The sequence below is a fragment of the Rousettus aegyptiacus genome, unplaced genomic scaffold (assembly GCF_014176215.1).
Source record: "Rousettus aegyptiacus isolate mRouAeg1 unplaced genomic scaffold, mRouAeg1.p scaffold_m13_p_3, whole genome shotgun sequence".
Classification (NCBI taxonomy): domain Eukaryota; kingdom Metazoa; phylum Chordata; class Mammalia; order Chiroptera; family Pteropodidae; genus Rousettus; species Rousettus aegyptiacus.
Window position 1 is genome coordinate 79,558,054 of NW_023416306.1, and position 16,134 is coordinate 79,574,187.

Sequence of the window (16,134 nt, forward strand, 5' to 3'; positions counted from 1 at the left end):
TCCTTGACTTCTGCATTCTGTCTGGCACTCTTGTGTCTGCGGGAAGGGTGTCCGAAGTTGTCCCAATGGAGTGAGTCTGGTTACTGAGGCTCCACGGTGTCTCCATGGCTACCCCCAAAGGTCTTGTTTAAAAAGTTATTTTATTTACAGTCTTGTATATTATGTCAACATTATAAAAAATTGGAAAACTCAAACAAGCACAGCTTAAAAAAAATTAGTCATCTCAATTGTTGCTACTTGGAGATGCTGTTAACTGTGCTAAAGTTCTTTCAGATGTTTCATACAAATGGATTGCGCACATACTTTATTTAAACATTTTTATTCTACAAATTAAAAAAAATTAAGTGTAACAACCTACAGAAAAGTGCTGAGATCATAAGTGTATCTATAGTTTGATTATTACAAAATACATGGACCCATAATCCCATAGCCAGCCCTTTCTGGAACCTTCGTCAGGGACCTTCCCACCTGCCTGAGGGGCGATCACCAGATCTTAGTCTTACCTGTTTTTGAATGTCACGTAAATAGAACTGTATCTGTACATCATTCACAGACACACACACACACACACATATAAATATGTATGTGTACACATATATGCATATATACACACACATATATTTAGAAATATACACATTTAAACACATGTGTAATTATATATTTATAAAAATAGGTTTATTCTGTGAGCCCTATTCTGTAACTTTTTTCATTTATTAGTAGATGATGGCTGTACATCTGTGTCTGTAAATACAGATCTTCCTCCTATATTCTTGTCAGTGATGGCATGGTATTGCATGGACTGGAATGTGTCCCACTGTGTTTAACTATCTCAATATTGTTGGACATTTAGGTTGTTTCCATTTTATTTAAAATTATAAACAGTACTTTTCTATGCAGTAGCTAAAATCTTTTGCAGATCTTTAATTATTTTCTTCAGATAAATTCCTGGGTACTCCAGGAATCCCAGCTTCCAGGGCTGGCTAGTTCAGAGGGCACAGGTTTTCCTAGTTGTCCTGTGGCCCCAGAGTATCCTCAGGAATGTGACACAGTGCTGGCCTACCTTCCCAGGGGCACTAGGTGTTCCAGGCCAGTTGGCTGTCTATGGGGGTTCCAGCCTCCATACTGCTGAGGACAGCCCTGGCCCTCTCCACAGCCACCCACTCTTATTCCTGGGCTTTGGGAAGATACTAATCAGACTTTGTTTTATTTTCCAATAGCGTTGTGTGGTACTGCGTTTTCTGAAGTTTCCTCCAAATAGGAAGAAGGTAAGATTGGTGGGTTTGCCCTGGGCCCAGTTATTGAACCAATTACTTAAGAAAGCTTTGATTTTATTTTTGATGTAGAAGTATTGATGTTAATTGTGGAAATTTAAATATGACACAAGCATTCAATGCAGAAAATGCTGTGTCTCTGATCCCTGCAGGACCCAGTGCTATGACTTGCTGGGGTCACAGTGGGTTGTTTTGGTGACTCCCTGGGTGCTGAGCTGTGTGCCACCTTGTCAAGTTCAGAGAGCCCTGCTGGTAGCCAGGTCACCCAGTGCAAGGTCTCAGCTTTGCTGTGGCAATTTCCTTATACCCTGCAGCCTCAGTTTCTGAATCTGTAGAATTGTATCTATGAAAATAAAGTCTATAACACCGTGGTAGACAGTGTTACAGGTTACAACAGGCAGCTCAAATGGAGCATTGGTTTCTATTTGCTGAGTCATCCAAGCAAAGTACTGTGAACGCCCTCAGAAAGTTGTTGCTGTTCTCTGGCATGCTCGCTGACCATTGAGTTATAATATCTGTCTTCTTGGAAGTGAGATTTCATGGTAGTATTTATTTAAATCTCAGTGGTTGCAATGGTCAATATGGAGAGCCCCACAGAACCCTTCCTCTTTCATGGTCTTAGGAGGGAGGCACAGAAGCTGGTGTGAGCCCCACTCCAAAGCATAGACTCTTATCTTAAAAGGGGAGCAAAGGCAGGAGCTGGGGACACACCATACACAGTGGGGCTAGGACAGTGATAGTTGGGTGGCGAGTGGAAATTGGGCACAAATTCAAGATTGTAGGAGAGATGAGTCACCGAGTTATGGAGAGACAGCCAGAAAGCCGATGGGCACCAGTGGTGGCCAACCATGGAAATGAAGGTCAGCCACATAGAGAAGAGGGGCCTATGGGAGAAAATGGCAGGGGGAGCTGCCATGAGATCTGCTCAGAAGGATGGCATAGGGCTGGAGGGCATAGGTAGAGGTCTGCTCTGCCTTAGCTGCTGAAGAGAACTGTGCAGGGTGTTGTGTTTCTGTGGAATCCACGTGGAAACTAGAACCATCTGGAGACTGCCTCCAGTCCCTTCTGTTCCTACTCAGCATCTGCAGAGCCGACACTCAATGAAGGGCCAGGACTCCCTAGATGCCTCTGTGAACTTTTCCCGTTTCGGTTGATTGAGGCAATGCCTTCCAAGGCAACAACTGGCATTTGTTTCTTATATAAATGGCATGGTGTGACACAAGTTGCATTATTGATGGGAAATCATGTTTGGTAATTCTGTCAATAAGAAGAGCTTTTTGTCACAAACTCTGCAGCCACAGTTGTATGGAGCCACTAGATATGTTCCGAGCTTTCCTGTCAAGCTTCTTTCTAATGCATTCACGCTGCATGTGCCCCGGGATGCAGGCCATGGTCTTCATGTGTTACAGGTGCAGGTGGCAGCTCAGTCCAGGACCTTCCCAGAGCCTGAGTCATGTGTTAGGTACCTCCCGGCTTGCCCCCGATGAATGGTCCTCTTGCCTCTGAGAGAGACCTACAAATGGACCCTTCAGACCTCTCATCTTGGGTCAGAGGGAGGGACGCAAAGCTGATTTCCTGTCTCACCCCAATCTCACAGCTTATTTGCTCTTTAAGAACATCTGATTTGGGAGAAAATATTCTATATTTAGAGGCTGCAGATAAAATCTAAATACCTCATGATTTTTGGATGGGAGAGATTTTCAAAGTTGAATTCCTTAAAAGGTGTGCATGGGCTGCTAGTGGAATCCACAAGTGTTCCTGGTCGGGGAGGAGTGTGGACACAGATGGGGCTCTGGGTAGAATGCAGAGATGGGTCTGGGAGGCCGAAGGTACAGAAGCTCCAATGGGTCTGGTGGTCTCTCTGGTGAGGCTCACCTTCCTCCAAGTCCAGGGCTACCATCTTCTATCCGTGGCTGCAGATGTGGCAACCTTATGTGTGACTTGGGCTTATGATGGTGTCAGAGTCTACTCCCTTCAGGTCCTGGTCATTGAGGACTTCCTGTGCTTCTCTTTTACAGACCTCGGAAGAAATATTTCAGCACCTGCAGAACATAGTGGACTTTGGGAAAAATGTAATGAGAGAGTTTTTGGGGGAAAACTATGTTCATTGTGGGGTAAGTAATTTGTATTTAAGTAGGCTAAGTTCATGGGTAAGATCTTTATCAATAATACCAACTTCTCAATAATTCCTCGTGTTAGTTACAGAGTTTGCAAGTGCTTTTCTCATTTGTTGCATTGCGATGTAGCAGAGAAGGTAGGATTATTCCCATTTTCTAGCTGAAAAGCATGAGGTTTGTGGAGACCATGTGGGACCCACACTTGCTGGGGCCCCTGGTCTCTATCACCCTGCCTTCATGGAGGCATCCATCTTGGTTAGAGCTCTCAACTGAGGTCCAGACAGCATCACTGAGACTTCTCCCTCTGGGGGAATCGCAGCCTCCCATGCCTTTGGGTGGTCCGTATTGCTGGCTCTTTCTAGTCTCAGTAACCAAGAGGAGTGCCTATTACAGGTGAGGTCTGTTGTTTGAACACACAGGGAATGAGCAGCATGGGAAACCACAATGACCCTAAATCCTGGCGACCTCAAGTCCACTCCTGGGACAGGTCTTCTTACGTTTTGGTTTTTGCTGGCCATGCTGCTCTCGTATTAGAGCAGAACCCTGAACAAACTTAGCAAGTTTGTCATTTTGAATACAGAGAGCACTGCCTCTATTTTCCAAATACTGTACCTTTTTTCCATCCTGAGAAAAATGATATAAGGAGGTTGAGGAAAGTTCCTTTGAAGCAGTCCTTAGCTTCACAAAGTAGAATTTAAATGGCTCTGACAGCAAAACATCCTCCAAGGAGGGTCCTTTGACAAGCTTAGGATATACTGTAAGTGGTGCTGATAGGGTCCTTCAGGACTGCGGTTACATTTGAATGCATCAGACTCTTTTCCCAGGGTGGCCCAGCTGTGGGGCTGGCAGGGTGATGCTGGCTGTTGGCAGGGTGATGCTGGCTGTTGGCCGGGAGCCTCAGCACCTCCCAACATGGACTCCGGGCTCTGTGTATTCTTGTGACTTGGCCGTGGCTCCTGCAGCACGCGATCTAAGAGGTGACCTGGGCCAGAGTCATGTCTGTCATTTCCACAGCATCCCAGTAGCTTCACAGGTCAGCTCTAGGTAGTGTGGAAGGGACTACACAGGAGCAAGAGTCATTGGGGCCATCCTGGGGGCTGGCACCACTCCCAGTGAGGTTTCCAGCTATCTAGTTGAATTAAGAGAGCCCCTAAGTCTGACTGGCCTGTGCTGGGTGCTGCCTACTTCTTGCTGGGGACAGTGTCTGAGTGAATATGGGTATGCTGACTACCAGCTTCCTCCCTGAGGAGCGAGTGTGCTGGTCTGACTGAGCAGGAGCATTTCTCTTACAGTGCTTGGGGTCTCAAGATCCTTCTCCTGGGAGGGGTCAGCAGTGAAGAGGGGTTGTGGGGAGCTCGGAGTTCTTGCTGAAGATGGCCTGGCAAGTGGGAACAGTGTCAAGATGTTCCCTTAGGGCCCAGGATACATATGCCCAGGCCTCAGCATTGATTCTGTTTGTCCACAATGGATGGGGCTCTGGACATACGAGGCGAGGCTACAAAATCATATTCTGGGAATATCTGTCCCAATTGACATACGTCCTCCACATGAAGACAACACCAAAGTGAATACAACCTGCTTCTCCTCCCGGTGGACATGATGTCCCAAGAGGACAGCCACTCAAGCCCTGGCACAGTTGAAATGTGAGATACAAGCCCATACAAGACCACGTTCAGGCAAAACCAACATGTGTAAACACCACTGTTTTCTCTGACCACTGACATGCATTAGGGCAAAGTGGAGCCCTGGTGAGAGCATTTCCCTCCTCTGTATCCTAGGACAAGATACAACCAGCCCAGTGGTGAGAGCACAAGGCCCAGACAAAGCGACAGACACACCCCTTGTGTCCACATTGTCTCTGGGCCTGCCCATCTGGTTTGAGGACTGGTCTGGGCCAGTCCCCATGTGAGCTAGAGGGTAAAAAATGGGGAAGAGTCTGTTTCCCTGTGCCTGCAGGTGTTTGCATCTTAAATACTAGGGGTAGTTAAGACACTGATGAAATTTTAAAAGTTTTGCCTCGCTTTTGTGGACCCAATCTTCTTGAGGTTCAGTGGTGCTGGAATGGCCTCAACTTTACATTCTAACTTGACATGATGAAAGCATTGGCCAGGCCACTGCACATGATGAGTGAGGGGATGCTCTTCTCCTGAGGGAGCTTTTAGAAAACTGTAGACATACTGCTCACCTGCCAGGCCCCCTCCAGTCTCGGCAGCCCTTTGTCCTTCTCTGCAGCCCTCCCTCATTCCTTTGAGGGCACATGCTTGTCAGCAGGGAAGCTGGTGTGGTCACCCCTTCCAAGGTGTACTTCCATAAGAGGAATTCTGTAGTCATAGCTGTAGTTTTTCTTAAGTTAATATTTTGTGCAGGTGCTGGCCGATTCCCCTCCCGATGATCACCGTTCTCCCAGAGTTCTGTAGGAGCTGTCTGCCCATCCGTCAGGGGGTTGGCATGGTTCATGTGGTTCATGAATCTGAATCAAGGGTTGGGAAATGTAGCCAAATGTTAAGAAGGATGTCTACTGTAAACATTTTATTCTGACTTAAGACACAAATAGAACTCATTATAAAATCAGGAATTTCAAGTTGTTTAAAGTAATGCAGTTGTACTTTTTATCGTGGTGACTGTGGACTTTGGCTGGGCAATTTGTAGATGCTGTGTCAAGAGTAGTTGAGCCTCTTTGGTTCTGGACTTGATCCTGTCTATTCCTCTTCACATTTCTGTCACGGCATCAATGACCAGCATCAGCCATGACTTTTTTTTTCAGCTGAGGACCATCAAGACCCCCGCCGTGCATGGACCTGAAAAGTATGTGGTTGCCATGACCCCTCACCCTTGCTCTCATGGTATACAGGGCCAAGGTGTTTCTTTCTTACACAAGATTCATAATCTGGAGGGATTCTGGAAAACATGGCAGAGTGAGAGACGTCCTCAGATCTCTTCCCCTTGAAACAATAAGCTGAACATCTAAAACTCAACAAAAAACACCCAGACTGCACAACAGCATGTCTGAGTGTGGGATCTGCACGATAAGAGTTACCACAGGTCAGAATCCCGGGTGTAGGGTGGTGGACTTGGAGAAATAAAGAAGCTGTCTTTCACAGCCACTGGAGCTCCCTGCAGGAGGAGGGGGAGAGGAGAAGGTGCAGTGATTTCCCTGATCAGCCTGCCTGGAAGTGCTGAAACTTTTAGCAACCAGCAGCAGGGCCCCGTCATCAGGGCAGAAAGCAGAGGTATGGGACGGGACTGCAGAAAAACAACAGTTGATTTTTACCCACCCTGGTTGCAAAACCATGGCTGAGCCGCAGCCCCCAACTCCCAATCCAGAGGATCTCTCCCCCAAAACCCTCCAAGACCGATCCCCATGGAGCCCCAGGGGAATCTGAGTAAACGCTGCTGAAACTTGCTAACACTGAAGGGACTGAAACTGAGAGTAGCAAGTGTGATTAAATATCTACAAGAAAATTAAAAAGACATTTAGGCTTTATATAAAGCTGGGATCCAAGAGTCTTAGATGCCACCTACAGGAAACCAAAAGGAAAATGCTTTCTTTGCAGCAGGCTAAAGAGAGACCTTTATATAATAAATCATCTTTCTGGAAAAACAGCAGAATACACTTCCATTAATGCCCAGGCAGAGAAATACTCAGTTAAACACTATGAACAACCAAGGTGACAAGGCATCTCAGAAAGAAAGAAAAAAATCTCCAGATAATAAGACATAGAAATATGTGACTTAAATGACAAAGACTTCAGAATGCTACTTCTGAAAAAACTTGAGATCGAAAACAGTTCAGATCAACAATTTCAGGAATTGATACAACTAGGTGAGCAGAAAAGGAGATTGAAAGCCTCAAAAGGAAGCAAATAGAACTTCTGGAGATGAAGAACACACTGCAAGAATTGAAAAATGAAATAATAAGCTTGGGAAATAGAGTCGACCAAATGGAGGAAAGGCTCAGTGATATTAAATATGGAAATCTGGAAATAAATCAGAAGGAAGAAGAAAGAAACTGAAGGCTAAAAAAAAAAAAATGAAAAAGAAATACAAGAACTACTTGATACCATCAGGAGAGGAAACGTAAGAATAATGGGCATTACCAAAGGTGAGGAAAAGGAGCAGGGACTGGAAAGCATTTTCAGACAAATAGTTGATGAGAATTTCCCAAATCTAAGGAATGAAATAGAGCTTGGAATTCAAGAAGTCAACAGAACACCCAATTATCTCAATCCAAAAAAGCCTTACCAGGACACATTGTATTAAAATGATCAAAAATCAACGAGAAAGACAGAATTCTCAGGGCAGCCAGGGAAGAGAAGATGGAAACTTGTAAAGGAAAACCCATTAGATTATCTTTGGACTTCTTAACACAAACCTTACAAGCCAGAAAGGAATGGAACCAAATATTTAAACTATTAAGCGAAAGGAACTACCAGCCTAGAATCATGTATCCAGCTGAGCTCTCCTTTAGATATGAAGGAGAAATTAAGACCTTTCCAGACATACAAAAATTGAGGGAATTCTCCACTATGAGGCCTGCACTACAGAAAATACTGTATCGGCTCATCTAAAACAAAATAAGAAAACAAAACAAAAATACATAATTAGGAGTAAGGTGACTGTCAGGCAAATAGAAACAGAGGAGGGCAATCCTTGCTAAGAACACAGCTTTATAAACTTAAATAATAAGAAGAGAATTGCTATAGCAAGATAGTAATGAACATTTAGTATCCATACGGACAAACTGAGATAACAATGACTGAAAAGGGGAGGATTCAAAGATCCAAATTTGCAAAGGGAAAAGAAGATAAGGCACACGCAGAAGAAAATGGACAACTGTATATATGTAACTATCTCTTTTATATTTATGGTGGTAACCACACACCAAAGATTCAGAACATAAAACAAGAAGAACCAGAGGCAAAACTCACAAAAGCCAACCAAAATAAAGAAAATAGAAGTCCAAGGACAAGGAAGCACTGGAAACACCAAGCTACCATAAAGCAAAAGATAAAGTGTCTATAAGAAGACTTCATATTTTAATAGTCACCCTAAATGTAAATGGACCGAACTCACCAATAAAAAGGCACAGAGTTGCAGAATGGATCAAAACACAATACCCAACCATATGCTGCCTCCAGGAGATACATCTCAGCTCCACAGACAAATATAGAGTCAAAGTGAAAGGGTGGAAAATGATATTTCAAGCAAATGGCATTCAGAGAAAAGTGGGAGTAGTGGTACTGATATTGGACGAAATAGACTTCAAAATAAAAAATGTAAAGAAAGATACGTAGGGACGCTTTATAATGATAAAGGGAATCAGGCTTCAAGAAGACATAACATTTATTAATATCTCTGTTCCCAATCAGGGAGCCCCAAAATATGTAAAGCAATTACTAACAGAACTAAGGGGAGAAACAGACCGAAACACTATCATAGCAGGGGACCTAAATACCCCACTGTCGGATATGGACAGATCATCCAAAGAGAAAATCAATACGGAAATAACATCCTTAAATGACACATTAGACCAACAGGACACAATTGAGCTGCTTATGTATTCTTCTCTAGTGAGCATGGAACATTCTTAAGAATTGACCACATACTGGGGCACAGAAATAGCCTCAACAAATACAAGAGGGCTGAAATTGTACCAACCATATTCTCTGATCATAATGGTTTGAAACTAGAGATCTACTGTAAAAAGAAAGCAGGAAGAACCACAAATACATGGAGATTAAACAACATACTACCGAAGAATAACTGGGTCAGAGAAGAAACAAAAAGAGAGATCAAGAGATACATAGAAACGAATGATAATGATAGTACAACATATCAAAACTTTTGGGACATGGCAAAAGAAGTCATAAGAGGAAAGTTCATATCATTACAGGACTACCCCTAAACCAAGAACGAGCCCAAATAAAGAACCTAACGCTTCATCTTTGAAAATTAGAAAGGGAAGAACAAATTAGGCCTAAAGTCAGCATAAGGAAAGAAATAATCAAAAGCAGAGCAGAAATCAATGAAATTGAAAATGAAAAAACAATAGAATAAATAAATGCAACAAAGAGCTGTTTTTTTTTTTTTTTTTTGAGAAGGTTAATAAAATTGGAAAACCCTTGGTAAAGAAAAAAGAGAAAGGACACAAATAAACAAAATCAGGGATGAAAGAGGAGAAATTATGACTGACATCTCAAAAATACAAAGGATCATACAAGAATGAAAAAGTATATAACACCAAATTTAATAACCTAGAAGAAATGGACCAGTACTTAGAAAAATGCAGTCTTCCTAGACTGAATCAAGAAAAACTGGAAAATCTGAATAGACCAATCAGCAGTATGGAAATTGAAACAATCATTAAAATCTTACTCAAAAGTAAAAATGCAGGACTAGCTGGCTTCACCAGTGAATTCTACCAAACATTAAAGATTTAATACCTATTCTCCCTAAACTTTTCCAAAAAATTGAAGAGTAGGCAACACTTCCCAACTTATTTTATGAGGCCAGTATTACTCTGATACCCAAACCTGGTAAGGATAACACAAAAGAAGAAAACTACAGGCCAATATCTCTCATGAAGACAAATGCAAAAATCCTAAGTAAGATACTAGCGAACCAAATACAGCAACGTATTATAAAGATTATACACGACGATCAAGTGGGCTTCATCCCAGGGGCACAGGGATGGTTCAACATACACAAAGATTAATATTATACACCACATAAAATAATTAAAAAATAAGAATCATATGATCAGTCATATCAATAGATGCAGAAAAAGCCTTCGACAAGATACAGCATTCATTTATGGTCAAAACACTTAACAAAATTGGTATAGAAGGAAAGTATCTTAACGTAAAAAGGCCATCCATGATAAACCCTTAGCCAACATTATACTTAGTGGTGAAAACCTAAAACTCTTCCTTCTAAGATCAGCAACAAGTAAGGCTGTCCACTGTTGCCACTGTTGTTCAATATAACATTGGACGTCCTGGCAAGTGCAGTCAGGCAAGAGAAAGATATAAAACGCATCCAAATAGGAAACGAAGAAGTCAAACTGTCACTATTTGCAGATAACATGATCTTCTCTATAGAAAACTCTAAAGAATCCAAGAGAACACTACTAGAAACAATAAGCAAATACAGTAGTGTCTAGATACAAAATCAATGTTCAAAAATCCATAGCTTTCCTATATTTTAATAATGAAGTGTCAGAAAATGAAGTAGACAAAATAATTACTTTAGCAATTGCAACAGAAAAAAATAAAATACCCAGGAATAAATTTAATGAAACGTGAAGGACCTATATAATGAAAACTACAGGACTCTATTAAAAGAAATCAAAGAAGATACAAAGAAATGGAAAGATATTCCATGTTCTTGGATGGGAAGAATCGACATCATTAAAATGACCATGTTACCTAAAGCATTATACAGATTTAATGCAATCCCCATCAAAATCCCACGGGCCTTCTTTAAAGAAATAGATCAAAAAATCATCAGATTTGTACAGAAGCACAAAAGACCCCGAATTGCCAAAGCCATCCTGAGAAAAAAGAATGAGGCTGGAGGCATCACTCTGCCCGACTTCAAATTATACCACAAAGCGACAGTAATCAAAACAGCATGCTACTGGCAGAAAAACAGACACACGGACCAGTGAAACAGAATCGAGACTCTAGAAGTAAACCCATATTTTATGGGCTAATAATTTTCGACATAAAAGCCAGAAACATACAGTGGAGAAAGGAAAGCCTCTTCAATAAATGGTGCTGGGAAAACTGGAAAGCCACCTGCAAAAGAAATTAGACTGTTGTCTGTCGCCACACACCAAAATGAACTCAAAATGGTTTAAGGACTTGAATGTAAGATCCGAAACAATAAAATGCATAGAAGAAACATAGAAACTAAACTGAAGGACCTTGGACGTAAAAAGGATTTTATGAATTTGATCTCAAAGGCAAGGGATGTAAAAGCAAAAACAAATGAATGGGACCACATCAAACTAAAAAGCTGCTCAGCAAAAGAAATCATCAACAAGGTAAAGAGACAAACATCCAAATGGGAAAATATATTTGCAAGCAACGCCTCTGACAGCGCCTAATATCCAAAACATACAAAGAACTCATACAACTCAGTAACAGCAAAAAAACCAAACGATCCAATCAAACAATGGGCACAGGACCTGAACAGACACTTCTCCCTAGAGGACATATAAATGACCAACAAATATATGAAAAGATGTTCAACATCACTAGCTATTAGGGAATGCAAATCAAAACCACAATGAGATACCATCTCACACCTGTTAGAATAGCTATTATAAACAGGACAAGTAATAACAAATGTTGGAGGTGATGCGGAGAAAAAGGAACCTGACTCATACACTGCTGGTGGGACTGCAAATTGGTATAGCCACTATGGAACACTATGGAGGTTCCTCAGAGAACTAAGAATTGATCTACCATATGATCCAGCAATTCCTCTACTGGATATTTATTTACCCCCAAAGCCTTGAAAACCCGTATCTATAAAGATATTTGCACATCGATGTTCATAGCAGCATTATTCATGGTGGCCAGAGCATGGAAGCAACTGAAGTGTCCTACAAAAGATGATTAGATAAAGAAGCTGTGGTACATATATACAATGGAATATTCTTCAGCCATAAGAAGAGATGAAATACTGCCATTTGCGACAACATTGATGGACCCTGTGATAATCCTGCTAAGTGAAATAAGCCAGAAAGAAAAAGTTGAAAATCACATGATATTACATATGTGCGATATATACCTAAAAGCAACAAATGAACAGGATAAACAGAGACTCATGGACATGGACAATGGACTAGTGGTTACCAGAGGGTAGGGGATGGGGGCGGAGGGTAGAGGTAGATAAAGAGGATCAAATATAGGGGGCAGGGGGAGGACAAAGTGGGTAAAGGGGATCACACAGTGGAATACATAAATGTCAAATTATATTGTCCATCTGAAAATTATATAATTGTATTAACCAATGTTACCCCAATAAACTTAAAAAAAAATAAAAAGAAAAAAAAGGTTCATAATCTGATATCTGCACACTTTGTGCTTTTGCTTTCTTTAAAGTATAGTGGGAGCTTGGACTTTTGTGATATCATCTAAGTTTTAAATTTTTGATTTTTTTAAATTCCCATTCTTCCATCATTTCACCTTGCCTAATTCAGAACTAAATTTTTTAGCAACTCATCTTTTATCAGTTTATAACATGTTTAGTTAAGTTGCCACAGCAGCCTGGGAAGCAAATGATCGATTGGACAGGGTGGACTGCAGAAGCATGTCTTTGTGATGGGATGGCTTCTGGCTTGCAGACCATGTGGCAGTGCAGCCATGGGCTAGCATAGGTGCATCCTTGTGATAGGACAGTCACAGGCTGGTACTGACACATAGGTGGGACGGGGGAGATGGCAAAGGCATGGAGTGTAAGCAGACAGAGTCCTGGCATTTTCATTCTAGGCTGGTCTCTTGCTTCCTCTTGGGACTTCTTCAGAAGTCAGAATTCTGCCACCCTAGGAACACAAGGAAGATGGTGAGCAATGTGGATTAAATAAAATCTCTTACTTCGAGAAAGTGCAAAGAAATATCAAAGTATAGAGAAAATGCTTTGTTTTTTGCCCAAATGCACTGAATATTAGCCACCCTGAGTCCTGTGGCTGATGGACACAGAGGATGTCTCATCCAGAAATTAATATTCAATCAGAGCCTTTTCTCAAGCTGTTTCTCAGGTGGGAGTGTGAGAAGCCTCAGTTTGTGGAGAAAGCTGGCGAAGAACGTTTATGGTGGCAGAACTGCTTCAGGCCCTGCTTTACTGTCCCCAGACACTGTGGGTACAGAAGAGTTGCCATATTAGGGGTGCTCTGTGGGTGACATGGTGCATGCTGCTGGTTGCCACCAACATTGACACCAGCCGACTGAGGAGGGCCTGTCACTCTGTGCATAGAAACATTAGTGTCTATGTTAAATCTGGACATGTTCTTAAAATAAAAGAGCAGCTTTATTCCTAAGGCCCACATACTGAGTATTTTTTTTAGTGTGCTAAAATATAACATAAAATTTATCATTTTAACTACTTTTTAAATTTGCAGTTCTGTGGCATTAAGAATGTTCACATTGTTGTGCAACCCATACTGAGTATTTTGTATTTGTTCTTACAGGAAGTTGTTCAGCTGCCTTTAGACTTTGTGAAACAGCTTTGTTTAAAGGTACAGTCTGAAAGACCAGGTAAGGGTTTCTAACTTACAAATTTTTTTTTGTAATTTTATCATATCCTGTTCGAAAAGTGTTTGACATTATTACTCATGTTAGGTAGGTGCAGTTTTCAGCAATTCTTTTGCCAGAAACCTGATTATCCGGGGTAGAAATCCAAGAGCTCATGAATACAATTCTGGGCATCAGATTCCCAGGTCACTGCAGAGGCTATATGACCAAGAACTGATTAATAAAAATAAATATGCATTTGGGAGAGAGAGGGAGCCGAAGGAGTTAGGAGAGACTTAGGAAGGGAAGGTGGGCTATAGGAAGGCCTGGAGGAGTCAAAAGGAAAACCAGCTAGACCTAAACCACAGAGGATGGGCCAGGTCCTAGAAGGTCTGTAGCCTGATGACCTTCTCCCATAGCTGGAATCCATTTAGCCTGCTTATCCTCCTGGCGAAAGGCAGGAGATGTGAGTTCTTTGGGTGGTACTTTCCCTCATCACTTCATGTACCTTCCCTGCATCACTTCACATATGCTTCCATGCCTTCCCTACTTCTTCTTTATCATCTTCCATACCTCCTCCTGTTACTTGGAGTACCTTCACCCCTTTACCTTGCATACCCTCACCCCATCACCACACGTATCTCACCCATCACCTTATGTATCTTTCCCTTATCACCTTCGTACCCGCCCCTCTTACCTCTCATACCTTCATCCCATTATCTTGTGTAAACTCCTGCCATTACCTCACATAGCTTCCCTGAACTTGGTCCTGGCAGTAGTGACAGAAACCAGATTAAAGCCTTTCTTTTCACAGTTAGAGACAAAGATGTAAAGTCCATGTTTTTGAGAATGGAAATGCCTCCTCCTGAAGCACAGCCAATAGAAAAATCTTTTCTTATTTGATTAAGAACATTAAAGCAAACAGAACACTGTGCAAGCCTCTGGTTTGGGGAGCACTGAGGAGCAAGGCTCTGTGCGTGGAAATGGATGATGAGGGGGAAGGAGGTCATAGCCACGTTAGAGCCAGGACTATGTCTCGGCTTTGTTTTCCTCACACTGTTTTCCTAAGACTGAGGTGTGTTCCAGGGTTGTGCCATCCAGCTGCTAAAGCTGCTCATTATCATCACCTTATTTTGTAATTAGCAATTAAATTTATATTAACATTAATCAGAACTGTCCCCCCATTGTAACACTGACTTATTGTTAGCCTTGCTATGTGAAAGGAGAAAAGCTGATTTCTCCAGGGGTCTGGAGTCCACATGCTTCTGTAACTGTCCACACTATGGCTTTAGCAGTCAGTGCTGAAGAAAGAGTGGTGTTTGAGTATTCTGAAGGAACCATTTTTAAGAGGAAGGTTGAGGCTGCTGCCTCCATTCTCTCTGAGCTCCTGGATTAAAGGATTCATGGAACTGGGGGGCAGTCCCTATGACCACCATTATTTCTGATGACAGCTGCATATTTTTGGGTCCATAAGACCAACCTCAGGTTCTGATAATTTGCTAGAAGGACCCATAATGCTCACTGTTATTCTCATGGTTATGGCTTAACTAAGGGATACAGATTAAGAGGCCCTGGGGGCAGATCCAGGGAGACCAGCTTCCAGGTGTCCTTTCCCACTGGCGTCATGCAGCTAGTGCTTACTTTTTCCAGCAGTGATGTTTGACCACATGGTGGAATGCCAAGCAGTGGGGCTTCCTGAGCCTTGGTGTCAAGGTTATTGTTAGGGCTTGGGCACGTAGACAGAACTGACTGGCTACCCTTAGTCTTGAGCCCCTCTGGAGGTCAAGCTGAGACTATGGGGCCCAAACTCCCACCATGGAGCACAGTGTTACATTCATATGGCTTGAAGTCCCCAGGTAAACACGGGCATTCCTCAGGTAGGATGTTGCAAGGCTTAGAGGTGACCTCCCAGGAGCTGGAGGCCAAGTCCAGCCCTCTCTTTGACAAGGCTGACCCCTCTCCAACAGGAATCCACCAAGTTGTCATGGGATCATCTCGTATCTCCTGCACTGATCTTCAGGTATTTTTTTTGCTCTGTTTTCTAGAATCTCGCTGTGACAAGGACCTGGACACTCTCAGTGGTTATGCTCTGTGCCTTCCCAATTTAGCCAGACTTCAGACCTATCATTTTGCTGAGCACCGGCCAATTCTGTGTGTAGAGATCAAGGTGAAGTTTTGTCGAGGGGAAAATGGTGTGGGGAAAAGGGAAAGGTGGATCCTGGTTTGCAAATCCATGTTAACTGCCTGGAGCACACTTTCCCTTAGAAGCTCCTGGAATTCCCCACAATCCTCTTGGGTAGATTCCCAGGAGTGGAATTGCTGGGTCTTAGGGAAATTCTATGTTTAACTTTTTAAAGGCCCCATAGCCCCTTCTCGGGGACCCCCAACTGCTAGAGATGAGGCTTCTTCCTCCTCCTTCTGCGTATGTCACCTACACCTTGCTGTTCTGGTTCCTCCCACCAGCCAGACCTGAGGGGCATGATTTCCTGGGCTCCCAGATTTAGG

General features: G+C 42.5%; 1 protein-coding gene across 1 annotated transcript in view; it reads left to right on the forward strand.

The window, feature by feature from the left end:
- Positions 1-16,134, forward strand: part of IPPK (inositol-pentakisphosphate 2-kinase) — a 62,295-nt gene that overhangs the window by 6,677 nt on the left and 39,484 nt on the right. Inside the window, exons 2-5 of the mRNA XM_036218312.1 lie at positions 1,218-1,265; positions 3,290-3,385; positions 13,587-13,653; positions 15,675-15,796. Coding sequence (XP_036074205.1) covers positions 1,218-1,265; positions 3,290-3,385; positions 13,587-13,653; positions 15,675-15,796 — 333 coding nt within the window. The remainder of the gene's footprint in view (positions 1-1,217; positions 1,266-3,289; positions 3,386-13,586; positions 13,654-15,674; positions 15,797-16,134) is intronic.